We start from the raw sequence: 13,850 nt of genomic DNA on the forward strand, positions 1-13,850 counted from the left end.
TAATTGTGTTGACTTTAAATTATCTTCATTTCCCAAAATAGATTTTAATGAGTTAAAAAATGACTAACTTCAATAGATGGGGAAAAATTGCTGTCTTTCTGAGATATATAAGCTCAAGCTATTTATTCATATTTGACATACTTAGGTTTTTAATATTATTATAACCAGAAAAAAATGAAAAGCTGATTCAATGCATAAAAAATAAAACCTAAAACTTATTAGCAAATTACAAATGTTTAATATTCCTCTAAATATGTTCAGTGACAGAAGTTATGCAGATTAACATTTAAATTCCTTGGGATTTACATTTTCAAAAGCAAATACTTCATTAAACTATGGAAAACCTTTCCAATTCATGAATATTGATGAACTTTAAAAATCATCACTCTTTTTAAATTTTGCACTTAGGCATTTTTTTCTTTGGATTCAGGGTTGAAAAATATTACCCCAAACACATTTATAAAATAAGAGCATAATGTGGAGAAATCATAACTTTCTAATAAAATGTACTTAAGACACTCATATGCATATGACATCTACAAATATTTTAATCACCTCATTTAGCACTGGCTTCAAATCATAAACACATTAAGGTGTGAGACTTAAACTGGGATAGTTGGTCCCAAATATGTTCATTTAAATATGTTTATTTAAATAATGTTTATTTTTATTTTATGTTTATTTAAAAAATAAACAATGTATACAGTAAAAATAGTATTCCTTATTCTGAGAGTCAATAGAGTCCGTAGAGGCCCAAAGTTATCTGTTAGTGGTACTAGGCTATAAATAGCTTAGAAAAATATGGCATTTGTTTAAATTAAAATTTCACTGTGGCTTAATGGATTTTTTTTTTCTGACATGATTGCCATTTTTGCAGAACTGTGTTCGATGACCCAGAAGATGCTGTGTTTGTAAGGTCCCTGAAGAGATCAGCTATGGCTTTTACCTTCCTGAACTGGGACACAGTTCCAACACGAGAGGAAAAATACATTGACGAGAAAGACAGAGAACCCACTCAAATGCTTACAGTTACACTGAGATAGCCCCTAGTGTTTCTAGAAATCCTAGTGGATTTCTGTTGTTTATTAAACTTCTCTGTGATCAAGCATATTATACATTTATTATATTATTTGAAACACGTAGGGGCGCCTGGATGGCTCAGTGGGTTAAGCCGCTGCCTTCGGCTCAGGTCATGATCTCAGGGTCCTGGGATCGAGTCCCGCATTGGGCTCCCTGCTGAGCAGAGAACCTGCTTCCTCCTCTTTCTCTCTCTGCCTGCCTCTCTGCCTACTTGTGATCTCTCTCTGTCAAATAAATAAATAAAATCTTAAAAAAAAAAAAAAGAAACACGTAAACAGAAGCAGAAACACCACTAATATAATCCTCACACATTTTACGTTTTTGTTCAAGTAAAACATGTCTACAGAAATGTACACAGATCATTGTGTTCAGCTCAACAGAGTTTCAAAAAAATGAACATGTTCATGTAACAGCAGTCCTAGATCAAGAGAGAGATTATTACCAGCACGTGAACAGCCTCTTCATTCCTGTTGCCAGTCCTATTCCCTATTAGGAGCCACCCTTTTAGAGACATCACTGTGATGAACTCTAAATCATCAATTAATCGCGTCTGTCTTTGAAAGGCATATAAGCGCAATGAGAGAAGTTGCATTATTTTGTGTCTGGCTTCTCTTACTCAATACTATATAACTCACCCATGTTGTTGCTCGAGGTGATAGCTCTGTGTTCTCATTGCTGTATGCTGTTTCATTGTATGAGGATACCACAATTTATTTATCCAGCCTATCATCTTTTGATGTTGCCTTCGAAGGCATTTGCCAGTTGAGGGTGTGGGCTAATGATGTGAGGGTGGCCTCCCCGGAGGCCTGCTGCTAGGGGGAAGAGAAACCAGAAAAGCGTTTAGCAGTTGCCTTGTGCTGAGAGTCAAAATGCATTTCTGGTTTTCCCCGGCTAAGCTAAAGAGTTAGATCAAAAGCTTATAAAAAGCAAGGGTGCCTGGGTGGTTCCAGTGGGTTAAAGCCTCTGCCCTTGGCTCAGGTCATGATCTCAGGGTCCTCGGATGGAGCCCTGTGGGCTCTCTGCTCAGCGGGGAGCCTGCTTCCCGCCGCCCCCCCACCTGCCTCTCTGGCTACTTGTGATCTCTCTGGCAAATAAATTTTTAAAATCTTAAAAAAAATCTTTAAAAATCTTTTAAAAAAATCTTAAAACAAAACAAAACCTTATAAAAAGCAGCATGACTTCTCCTATCTGATTGTGCTTCAACCACCGCAGAGTAACACAGACAGAAAAGACACTGGACAAGTGGGGCTGAAATCCAACAGACAAGGGACAGGAGCCCTAGAGGGAACAGTGAACTGCCCCTGAGAATCTGTAACCTCCTTTTACTTGTGGGCACTTCCGATTCTGTACAAAGCCACGGTCTGAAAATTCAGGCATGATCTGCCAGAGGTCAAGAAAATGCAGAGAGCTGAGCATCGATGTGGATGTTGTGGCTCAAGACAAATGTGATGGTGTGCGGCTTCCCAGATTTGGTCACAGAAAGGATCAAAATGTTCTCTTGTTCTCTCTTCTGGATCTTTTATTCTGCAAGAAGCCAGCTACCATGTTCTGAGGACATTTAGGCAGTCCTCTGGAGGGGCTCATCGGTGAGGAACTGAGGCCACTTTCCGAAAATCCAATGAGGGACTAAGGCCTGTCGCTGCAACCTTATAAGAGAGCAGTTTTGCCAGCATATCCTCAATCTCGTGAAACTTTCAGGTGAATGAACTTCTGGCCAAAAGCTGCTCCGCACCGTTCCGAGAATCCCCAAGTCAGAATCACCAAGTTGAGCGGCTCCTGTGTTTCTGGCCTACAAAAATTACATGAGATAATGCTTGTGGATGCTTCAAGCTGATACATTTTGGGGGTAACTTCTTACACAGCAATAGATAATGAATAGAATAACTCAGTAAAATCCATGGTGCTGGAAGTATTTGTGGTAGGTAAGGAGGCTTTGTGGAGTCTTGCAAAATCTAAGAGAGTCCTGGTGCAGTCTCAAAAGGTTCTTGAATAAGGCCATCTTCGTCAGAGAACTGGTCATTGTTGGAAGAGAAGTTTGGGACAGGCTACTGCATCCACCCTAGCACTAAGAGCCTGATCAACGAACATCAAGTAACTTTGACCAAAGTTACTCATCATGAGCTGAGTACTGTAGGCCCCACGAAGCAATAAAGTTCGGTGAGCAGAGCAGCAACCTATTTCATGACGTAAACGGTACATTTGGGATCAGATTTAAGTGGGCCCATAAGTGGCATCGGCAATACTAATTTCGAATTCCACTGGAGCAAATTGGACATTATAGTGTCCCAGTTAACAACTAAAAGAATTATAAAAGAATGTGTAGCCAGATATTTTATTTTGAATCCCACTATCACTGAAAAGGATGAAAACATTACTCCAATCATAAAAACATGGCTAGCAAATTTTATTTACTCTTCTTTTTAAAGAACTAATGGAAATATGTCTTCATTTATATGGAAAAAAGGGTTTGCTTCATTCTTTTTCCATCTTACAGAATCTTCTTAGGTTTGTTTGATATATAATGTCCAAGGACTGTAGTTTTACCTAACAGAAGGAATAGAGAAAAGTGTGTCTATTCTGCTTCCAGAAGCAGAAGTGTTCAGATTATGTATTTTTTAAGGATTTTATTTATTTATTGGAGAGCAAGAGTACATGAGCAGTGGGGGGGAAGGGCAAAAGGAGATAGAGAAAGAGACTCCTGATGAGCAGGGAGCCTAACTCGGGGCTCCATCCCAGGACCCTGGGATCATGCATAACCTGAGCCAAAGGCAGATGTTTAACTGACTGAGCCACCCAGGTGCTCCAAGAAAAGTTTCTTGATAGCATATCGAAAATAATTCAACATGGCTAAAAACAAAAATGATCCACCTATATTGACATTATAATGGAAATATCAATTGGAGATTATGTATGACAAAGGAAGGAATTATAATTAGAACCAATCCGATTGTCTCTTAAACTCCATTTTCCAACCCCCTCTTCCCCAAAATACTTCATAGAAAATTTTAACACTGACACGGCTTATACCTTAAGTCCTTTGTCCACTGGCAGTTATAGCCATGCTAGATTCTGATTCCTGTTAGCATTCACTTCAATGAAGGGAAAAAGTTCCTCTCCATTGCCACATCTCTCAGTTTTCCTATTTCTTCCTGCTTTTGCATAATTCTCTATGTATTCGAAGACAGGCATTGTAACGGTAACACAAAATGGCGGTAACACACATACCAAAAAAAAAAGGCAATTAAAAATCAGATAACACACATAAAAACACCAGTGGGAGAGGGCAGCCTGTGAGGATGACTTTACTAGTCAAAGAGGGATGTTTCTCAGTGTGTAGATGAGGTACCTTGACCGGTAAGTGAGGCTTGTCATGACTGACAAGTTTAGGGGCCAATCTGCCTGCTGAATTCCTACCCAGCTAACGGTTTGCATTGAATTCACTCACAAGGAGTCTTCGAGGAACAGTGTATTAGAGGGCGTACAGGTGTAGTGCTAAGGTTGGGAGAAAAGTCAATGAGTGAAGGCAGGGAGAACCAGCAACATAGAAGAATCTTGATCAGCGAAGTGAGGTGGGAACTGGAGTCATTTTGATTTGCAATAGTACTCATGAAAACCCTTCTTACTCTGTTCTCTAGCATTTGCTGATTTCCTAAAATGTAGGTTCTCTAATATTTCTCTAGTGTTTGCCATCCCTCAACAGCAATAAACCAGGAAACAAGATGTGGTGTTGGTTATATCAGTAGGCATGATTTATTTTATAATCATTACAAGAAACTCTGAAACATAGCGCTGTCTTCGGCGATCAGGCCCTAGCCTGGCTTCTGTACGGCATGTGCTGAGCAGTGGCGGCAGCACATTCTAAAAGTGAGTTATAAATCAGTTTCTGGGCAGGAAGAGCCCCATGAAAAGCTTACAGAAAGAAAAAATCCTTTCAAGTAGAATATGGCACATGAATCTGTTTCATAACTGGGGACACACTATGTTTAGCCATTATTTTATCAGAAATTTCATGAGATACCCCTTTTAATGCACATGCTGAGATAATTGTAGCTATGCCTTTGTTCTGACATATCTGAAGGTACAAATGCTGTAGATAAAATGTCACTGCAGGAACTATATAAAGTTCAGACTGCTGAAATTGTTTCTATATAAAACTACAATGAATGAACTGTGACAGACCGTGTAATGTACACCTTTTCTTCATTTCACTGCATCTAAATAAGTAGAACTTCACTATTATAAATGCTATTTATATGCATCTTATTCACATATAAGTTAGGACTTATTTAACTATCCATCTCCGTGGCTCATAAAGTCTTCCTTCCTGAAGAATCTTTCTCCAACGCCTGTTCTTCTTGCCCCTTTGTTCCCCAGAGCCTACATTTCTTCTTGAAGGGGATGTCTTTTGTTTTGAGAACAACTGCTGAGAAGCTGGCCTCAGAAAAGGAGTCAAAATGTTTCTGCGATACTTTGAAACACACATTTTTCCCTTGGAGTAACTCCAATCACAGTACAGAAATTACCAGGAACTCAGGGCATGGTAGACAGAGCTTTGCTTGAAGGCACCCATTCTAGGAAACATGGACTCCCACCATGGTGCCATGCAGGGGTCATGAGGCAGTGAGGACACAGTCACGAGAGCTATCTGGCTACCTGCCAGGGCGTGAACCATCCGTGCCGGCCCCACTCTGCCCTTCACTCCTCAGATTCCTGAGGGCCTGCAGGAGCCTCCTGGAAGCCTTCCAAACCCGCTCCACTTGGAGAACATTCTTTCTCCCCTTCCACAGACTCCTTAGGCTGACAAGTCTCTTGGGAGATCCCCACATCAGCCTCCGGCTGCTCTTCATGAACACAATTAGAATTGACATCAAGTTTGCCATCTGATAAAAAGAAAAAAGAGAGAGAGAGAGAGAAGGTCATTTTGCTGTCCTATTACATGTCAGTCTATCGTCTGAATGCTTTCCGTGTATTAAATTACTGAATCCTCACAACAGCCACATGAGGTAAATGATCCCTATTATCATTATTGTCATGATTTTTACACATGTGGAAACTGAGAAGAGATGGGCTTGACAACTTCCTCAGAGTTTCACAGTCAGGATAGCAGCAGAACCAGGATTTGGACCTAAGCCTCTGGCTCTGCAGCCAAGCCTGGAAATCTCTGAAATGCTTGTCTGGGACCTGCCTTCGAAGAGAGCTTTGCCATGAGGGAGCTTGAGGTCTTTGGGTAAGTGCCTGCACAGGGTGCTTTCCTTACCTATGAAGTGGGGGGTAAGGAAGCGTCGCCTACACAGCTGGAGAATAAAGGTGTCTATGACACTTCCAAGAGTGGGCGGCCCCTGCTGATGCCTACCAGCCGGGAACTCCCTCTGTCCTGACCATCTTACTCTCTCCCTCATTAGGTAACAGGACCAGCTGTCAGCCTCTGTCTTCAACATGCAGGATACAAGTTGGGTCCGGAAAACAGGAGAAGGCATGGCAGTCAGAAAGCCTGACGATTCTCTGACGAGATAAATAATCTCTGACGATTATTTATACAAATTAAATTTTGTACGAATTGTTCAACCCTATTCCTAGTGTTTCTCAAGCAGGTGGTGAAGGCAATGCAGTCTACTGAAGGGTGGGGGAGGAAGGGCTTTGTTATCAGTCAACCAGGCAACCTTTTCAAGCTAGATGTGCTCCACAAAATGTATGATATGTTCTCTGGGGTGGGACGCGGGCCTGGAGGTGGGTTCCACTGCAGTCTGGGAATCCCTGCTAAGGCAACTCACTGTTTCTGATGAAAATGAGTCATACACCTCATGAGGGAGGGAGAGAGAAAGTAATATGGAGTTCAATGCCTAGATACTTGGAGAAACCTAATCCGTACATTAGCGCTACAATCTAATCTGTAATTTATAAATTTACTCTGTAATTTCACCTACAGCTTTGTATTTTAATTGAAAAAATTAAAGGTTCCCAACCTTAAAATCTTTGGGTAGCCATTAGGGGAAATTTAATTATTTCCTTAGTCAAAGACCTTAAGATCCCTTGTGAGCCGAGTATAAGTGAACACTCATTTAGAGTCCCATCATTGCAGGGCATTCCTGTGAGTCAGAACATAGAATACAGAATAAACGATATGCCTTAGAATTCTATAGCTCCTGTCTTCCAGAGACTTCTAGGCTAACCATATTCTGTACATTATCCCAACAACTCCAAAGAGGGACACACTGAAATGTGATTCTTTTATCGGTCAAGTCCAAGTATCTTTGGTCCCCAGAGAAGACTCAGTTACTTGGTGCCTGTATTATCATTAATAATATCATTCCTCTGCCCAATGAGAAGCAGTATGAGCTTGCTTTTTATATACATACTGTTTTCCTCTTCACTCTTTTCTTTGGCAGCTTCCAATTGTTGCTTTTCGTAAATGTCCTTTAGATCCTTACAGATTTTCTTATGTGCAAACCAGTGTGTTTTCTGGCAGGTCTGATCACAATATATAACCTGAAAACAATTGTAAGTTTACTTCATTTCAAGAGCTGTGACTGCATGATATTCCAACTATGACATTAAGCCAAGAGCTATGCTGTAAAAAATGCTGTTTTCTATGCTTTCCTTTATTTTTATAAAGATTTATTTATTTTGAGAAAGACAGCAAATGAGAGCATGGGGGCTTGGGGGTGGGCAGAGGAAGACAGAGTCCCAAGCAGACTCTGCACTGAGTGTGGAGCCCAACACAGGGCTTGATTCCATGATCTCGAGATGACAACGTGAGCCAAAACCAACAGTCAGACGCCCAACCGACTGCGCCACCCAGGTGCCCCTACGCCTTCTTTTTAAAACCATGATGGCCACTGATTTATATTTGTCATTTTTAACTTCTACTTTACAACAATAGATATATATTAAGTGGTCTACCAAAGACCTTAACAAATGATTTAAGAAGAACCTACTATGTGTCAGGATTGTACAATGTCAAGGAAGATAGAGCTGTCTCAGAGGAAACTAAGCTTGAGAAAGAGCTGGATGGAACGGCATGGAGGGAGGCAGATACCCAACATGACTCACATCGTAATACAGGTTGTAACAGCAACAGGAGCACAAAGAAAGCAGTGACTCACTCTGTATGAACAGAGTCAGTCAACAGAGAAATGGGCAAGAAGCATTCCAAGCAGAGATTATCTTGTACAAAAGTGCAAGAAGGAACGTGAATTATATGTTCAAGGACAGGGAGGAGTTTCTGTAAATGGAATTGAGATTTTTGCAAGATTATATGCCAAGCACTGTGCTAAACCCTTACATAGAGAGGACATGTATTGTAGGCTGTTTCATTGGTCCCGATTCTTTATTCTTCCCTTCCTGTGTATACTTCCTCATGAGATTTCAAAGTTCTTTTCTTTGATGGGAAGGAGAATTCACTCTAAATTTGGCCCTGTGACTTGTTTTGGCCAAAGGAATGTAAGAATATGACAATTTCAAGACTAGACTATGAGGGACCTTGTGCCCTTTTACCTCTATTGTCATTACTAGAACGGCTCAGTCTGGCCTGCTGGTCCAAGAAGGACAGGAGACACAGGGAGAAAAAGTACCCTGGCTAATCCCAGCCAGCGTCCAACATGGGAAATTAGCAAATGATTGTTGTCATAAGTGTTTTACATGCAGCAACGGTTAACCTACGTAGATGGTCTCAATGAATGAATTCTCACAACGCTAACCCCATTTCACGTACAAGGAAACTGAAGTTCAAAGAAGTAAGTAGTTGAAGGAGAATGAAGCTGCAGAAATAAGTCACAACAAAATGTGATAGCTATTATTAATATGCTGAAGAATTCCAAACTTGAAAACAAGAGGAGATTAATATAATGAAATAAATAAATCAATATAACTTAGAGGGTAAAGTGAATGTACAGATGAATGCTTATGGGTACTATCTGTGAGGAGAAGGTAGGCCCTTTACAAAGATCATGGCAGCAGAAATGGGGAGTGGAGTTCAGAAGAGCTTAAAGATGGGTGGCAGTCACAAGGGAGCTGGCGGTCTACAAGAGATGATGAAGAGATTATGGTTCAAGTCACCATCAGAAGATTTAAGATGGCGTATTTATGAACTGGCCTGTTCTAGGCGCTCATATCTACAATAGTCAATGTGTTACAATCTTTCTCTATTCATTCACTTGTATTCCTTCTTTCTTGGAAGCGGTTTACCCAGATGCTGCGGCAGCCTGGAACATATGGCAAAGAACTACGCCGAACATTTATCCCATACTGCTCTTTCAAAATGACTTTTAATTATTAGATGCACAGAATTAGAATTTATGCTCTATTAGAATGTATTAGAAAACTAACGTCAACCATTTTATTTAGAGAACATTACAAGTCAGTTATCAAACGATATGAAACCTAAACCATATTGAAGAACTTCAAGGAACTTCATTCTTACCATCTTGCAGACGGAACATCTTTTACTTGCTCCCTTCTCTCCACAGGTAGTGCAAAATTCCACATCCACAAAACCCACCTGACCAGTGATGGCTTGGGTAAGAACAGAGAATGCAGTGGGATCAGAACCCTAGAGGAGGTATGAAGAAGAGCAAAACATACTTTAAAATTGCCATGGGAAGACTACAGAGATGACACTCCATGAATGATGTCCAGAAGCAGGCACACCAGAGATGGAGTCATTCAGGCTGCCGGTGACCTACACTTTATCTATGTTACCTTATAAGAGCATGGTAGTCAGAGTCAATTACTGCTTCAGAAAAGAATCCAGGGTACCCCTGAATAACGACATAGAATCTTTCTTGTCACTCTTTCTCGTTATACAAAATCTTGGTGGCAAGAACTCTTTCTCGTTATACAAAATCTCATCATTTACTTTGTTATATAAGAATTTGTTTAAGCACCAGAGCTCCTCCCACAGAAAGATACTAAACTTAAAAACAAACAGGATGCTTTACTCAACACATCCTATAAAATCAGAGACATTAGCTAGTCTCCTGGAAGTCAAAATACTCTGGCAAGTGATAAAGCACAACAACTTTAATAGGATACTCTGTTGCTTCACATTTTCTGCTGAGCTTTGTGACAGGGAGAAGCCAGAGATCCACAGGAGGAAGAGGGAACCGAAACCTTGGTGGGAGGGCCCAGGCATCAGCACAGTCAGAAAGTGCCACAGGCAATCCTCATGGCAGGCCAACCCTGAGAATTACCCTGTGACAGGAAATGGTTAGTGCTACTTCAGTGGCTTGTGAACTTGCAAGTTTAACAAAACCCATTAGGAAGTAAACAGTGGCTTCCTGGGACACTCACAACCACAGGCACTGTCCAGATAAATCAAGTTTTCCAGAGAGAATATATAACTCTTAAAGAAGAAAAGGTTTTACTTTTATTTTTTATTTATTTGTTTTTAAAGATTTTTAAAAACTTATTTGACAGAGAGACACAACAAGAGAGGGAACAGAAGCAGGGGGAGAAGGAGAGGGAGAAGCAGGCTCCCCGCTAAGCAGAGAGCCTGATTCGGGGCTCGATCCCAGGAGCCTGGGATCGTGACCTGAGCCGAAGGCAGACGCTTAACGACTGAGCCCCCACGTGCCCTGTAAGAAGAAAAATTTTTAAAGAGAGAAAAATTTTCTAAGTTGCATTATATCCTATTCTCTCTATTAATAAACCTTTCCTCAATGACTCAGATCACTAGGGTAAACATTAATGATTACACTGCATCAACTCGAAGGACAATAATGCTATGACACAGGGCTACAGTGAATGGCTCAACTCCACATTGTTCTGCTTTGACTTTTTCTTTAAAGTACTCTGAGCTATTTTCAGTTCTGCTGTTTTCCACTTTGAAGATGAAATGTCAGCTACCACTTGTTAGTGTTGAAAACAGCCCACGGCTGGTCGGCTAGCCGCTTCTCTGACATCCATTCCCCCAATTTCTCCACCAAGAGAAGCGGAACATCATTCAAAGGAGCAGGGTCCAGACCAACCAAAACTGCTCTCTTCCCCAGACAACCTGCAAAGCTAAGAGAAGATCTGTGCCGGATCTGGTGTGCCTATCTCTGTGCTTCTGAGTATATGGCAATGAATAAACCCTACTGATTTAATTCATGGTTAGTTGGAGTTTGATATGTGGACCAAACCAAATTCATAATTGATAAACCACCCTCATAATTTGCTACCTTTAATCTTCCAAAAGTTCAAATACCAAATAGCCAAGTATATTAAAAAGTAAGGGTAAAAAAATCTCTATGTGAAATCATGGAGAACTCTCTGGGATAAATGAATGCACGAACTTCATGAAATCACCTTGTCTCTTCAGGTCCTTCTTATTTCACAGCTCTGATCAGACAAAGTCTTAATATATGAAGGAGCCCTGAGAACCCACCTGTCCTCATTTCTCACACTGAGAAGGATGGGACCGCCTAGAGAAGGCAGAGAAGAACCGACATTTGCTGGAGGGTGGGAGGAAGTCATGGATGGGACCAATGTGAGGATCAGCTTCTGACCCAACAGACAAAGGCTGATAAAGGATTTGATTGAAATATAGCAAGGCATGACTGGTGTAGATACGGTGAACAGAAATGTGTTCAAAACACGAAGAGTGAGGGCGAATCTTAAGACATACTACTTAGGGCCGCCTGGTGGCTCTAAGCCTCTGCCTTCAGCTCAGGTCATGATCCCAGGGTCCTGGGATCGAGCCCCGCATCGGGCTCTCTGCTCAGTGGGGAGCCTGCTTCCTCCTCTCTCTCTCTCTCTGCCTGCCTCTCTGCCTACCTGTGATCTCTGTCTGTCAAATAAATAAATAAAATCTTAAAAAAAAAAAAAGACATACTACTTAAATAAGTATATGATAAAAGGACAATAAATAATTTAAAGAACAGATAATAAAGGTGAAATTTGCTTCCTATAGCTGTACATACGGAGCATATGGAAGTATAGAAGTATAAACAGAATTTTGTTAAGTATGGAACATTTATAATCAGAGGCATTAAGGTAGAATATGAGAAGCTGGGACATACTTTGAGATTGCTTATCAGGACATACAATGAGCCTCCCATGGCTCATCCCTTCACATCCCCACCGACCAGGAACCATCAACCTAGACAATCAATTCCTACTTCCATCTAATATGGGACTTTGTACTGGTTTTTCATGAGCTACAACTGTACATGTGTGTATCTGTATTACCCACATTTACGGTTTCACAGAGGTCTTTAAAATGTAATTTTCCACATAACCATCTACATTCTGACATAGGAGAATACTACTTATTAAACCATGAGCTATATAAAAATGAAAAAAGAGGCTCAAGAGAGGGGAAACGGATGCCCAGAAACAGGTATGCCTATCGCCATGTCTGTTTCTGAAAACTGTTTAAAATAACAAATACTTATCTCTCTATTACATTAATAAATCCATATGTTAAAGAGAACTTGTCTGTAATTGTACAAAATATGGTAATCAGGTCTTACTGGTAGAGTTAACTTACAATTTCCACAGGAGCAATGCTTCGCACCAGCTGCTGGAGGAGTGTGGCTTCACAGTAAGGAAATTTCCTGATGCTTTCCCTTATGATCTTTTCTTGATATACCGGAAAGCCATCTGAAGCTCGGCCTTTTAACAAGCTGAAAGATATTTTTTAAAAAGTAACTGGAGTTGAATCTCTAAGCATTTCCTCCCAGCTGAACCCATGAACTGGGAGTAATTTCTGTACTACCCGAGATTTTCATTGTCTCTTCCAATCGTGCTGATAGACTTAATTCAAACTGCTGTTCTACTTGCATGTTTGGCTAGTCCTTATCCTGCTTACGTGCCCTGGGAGGTATTCGTAAAAGGGACCCCTGCCATAAAACACACACGAACCGCCATTACCGGAGTAGCTAGTTACTCATTACCATGCCAGTTATTTGTACAAAGAGTGAAAACTCTCATTAGGTTACACCCTTCTGACACAGTTCACCTTTCTCAGTAAAACTAGGGGGGGGTGGTGGAATTTGACCCCAGGGGGTCAGAGAACAAGGATAACACGCAGCTCTCCCAGGTTCAATAATGGAGATGGGCTGAGCGCCATGATGAACCCAGAGCAACAACCTGAGGCATGGTATATCCATCCTCAAAGTTGGACTTGGGCTACCTGCTACATCTTACACAAGCTACCTAAACACTTCAGCTCTCTCACCTGTAAACTGGGGATAATGAAGGCATTGTTGTAAAAAGTAGAGAACTGAATAATCATTCAACCTAAAGAGAACACTGCTCTTATTTCTTGCAGACTAAATGTGAGCCCAACAATAACAACTGCTGCTAAAATGCTTAATTTTTTAATCCATGATGAGGCTTTGTATAATAAAACATTATCCATCTGAGTATATTTTACACGTGGCATGGCTGAAATGGTACCTTTTGATCAGAGCGTCCAGTTTATTCTCTCCATCCTTTAAGAAGCTAATACATTTCTGGAAGATACAGCTGATGTAATGCATTTTCATAGCCAACACTTCATTCATGTCTCTCTGCTTCATGCATTTCTCACAGATCAAATCCATCACCTTGTAGCACTTATTCAGGGCTGTCTCTTCTGCCAGCAGAGGGTTCTCATTGACAAGCATCACGATCTAGAAGACATTCCAGTGAGCTTCGAAATTCCATGAGAGACTTTTCATGTACAAATTGGATACTTATTTTGGGTTGATTTCAACAGATCACCAAATAAAGTGTCTCTCAGGGTCACATGTTTACGAAGTTAATTCAAACTGGAATGCAAACTGCCAATGATCCAAGTTCTAAAACGA

At 40.8% G+C, this 13,850-nt stretch overlaps 2 protein-coding genes across 3 annotated transcripts in view; one reads left to right on the forward strand and one right to left on the reverse strand.

Annotated features, from left to right (window-relative positions):
• LRRC72 (leucine rich repeat containing 72) overlaps positions 1-1,100 on the forward strand; it is a 41,569-nt gene extending 40,469 nt beyond the window's left edge. Inside the window, exon 9 of the mRNA XM_059171282.1 lies at positions 878-1,100. Coding sequence (XP_059027265.1) covers positions 878-1,043 — 166 coding nt within the window. The 3' untranslated portion in view covers positions 1,044-1,100. The remainder of the gene's footprint in view (positions 1-877) is intronic.
• Positions 1,101-4,805: 3,705 nt separating this feature from the next.
• ANKMY2 (ankyrin repeat and MYND domain containing 2) overlaps positions 4,806-13,850 on the reverse strand; it is a 37,388-nt gene continuing 28,343 nt past the window's right edge. For both annotated transcript variants that reach the window (XM_059171276.1, XM_059171277.1), the window contains exons 6-10: positions 13,459-13,673; positions 12,548-12,683; positions 9,500-9,628; positions 7,437-7,566; positions 4,806-5,960 (exon numbers count right to left, since the gene is read on the reverse strand). In XM_059171276.1, coding sequence (XP_059027259.1) covers positions 5,776-5,960; positions 7,437-7,566; positions 9,500-9,628; positions 12,548-12,683; positions 13,459-13,673 — 795 coding nt within the window. In that variant the 3' untranslated portion in view covers positions 4,806-5,775. The remainder of the gene's footprint in view (positions 5,961-7,436; positions 7,567-9,499; positions 9,629-12,547; positions 12,684-13,458; positions 13,674-13,850) is intronic.

The sequence above is a fragment of the Mustela lutreola genome, chromosome 4, assembly GCF_030435805.1.
Source record: "Mustela lutreola isolate mMusLut2 chromosome 4, mMusLut2.pri, whole genome shotgun sequence".
In the NCBI taxonomy this organism is placed as follows: Eukaryota; Metazoa; Chordata; class Mammalia; order Carnivora; family Mustelidae; genus Mustela; species Mustela lutreola.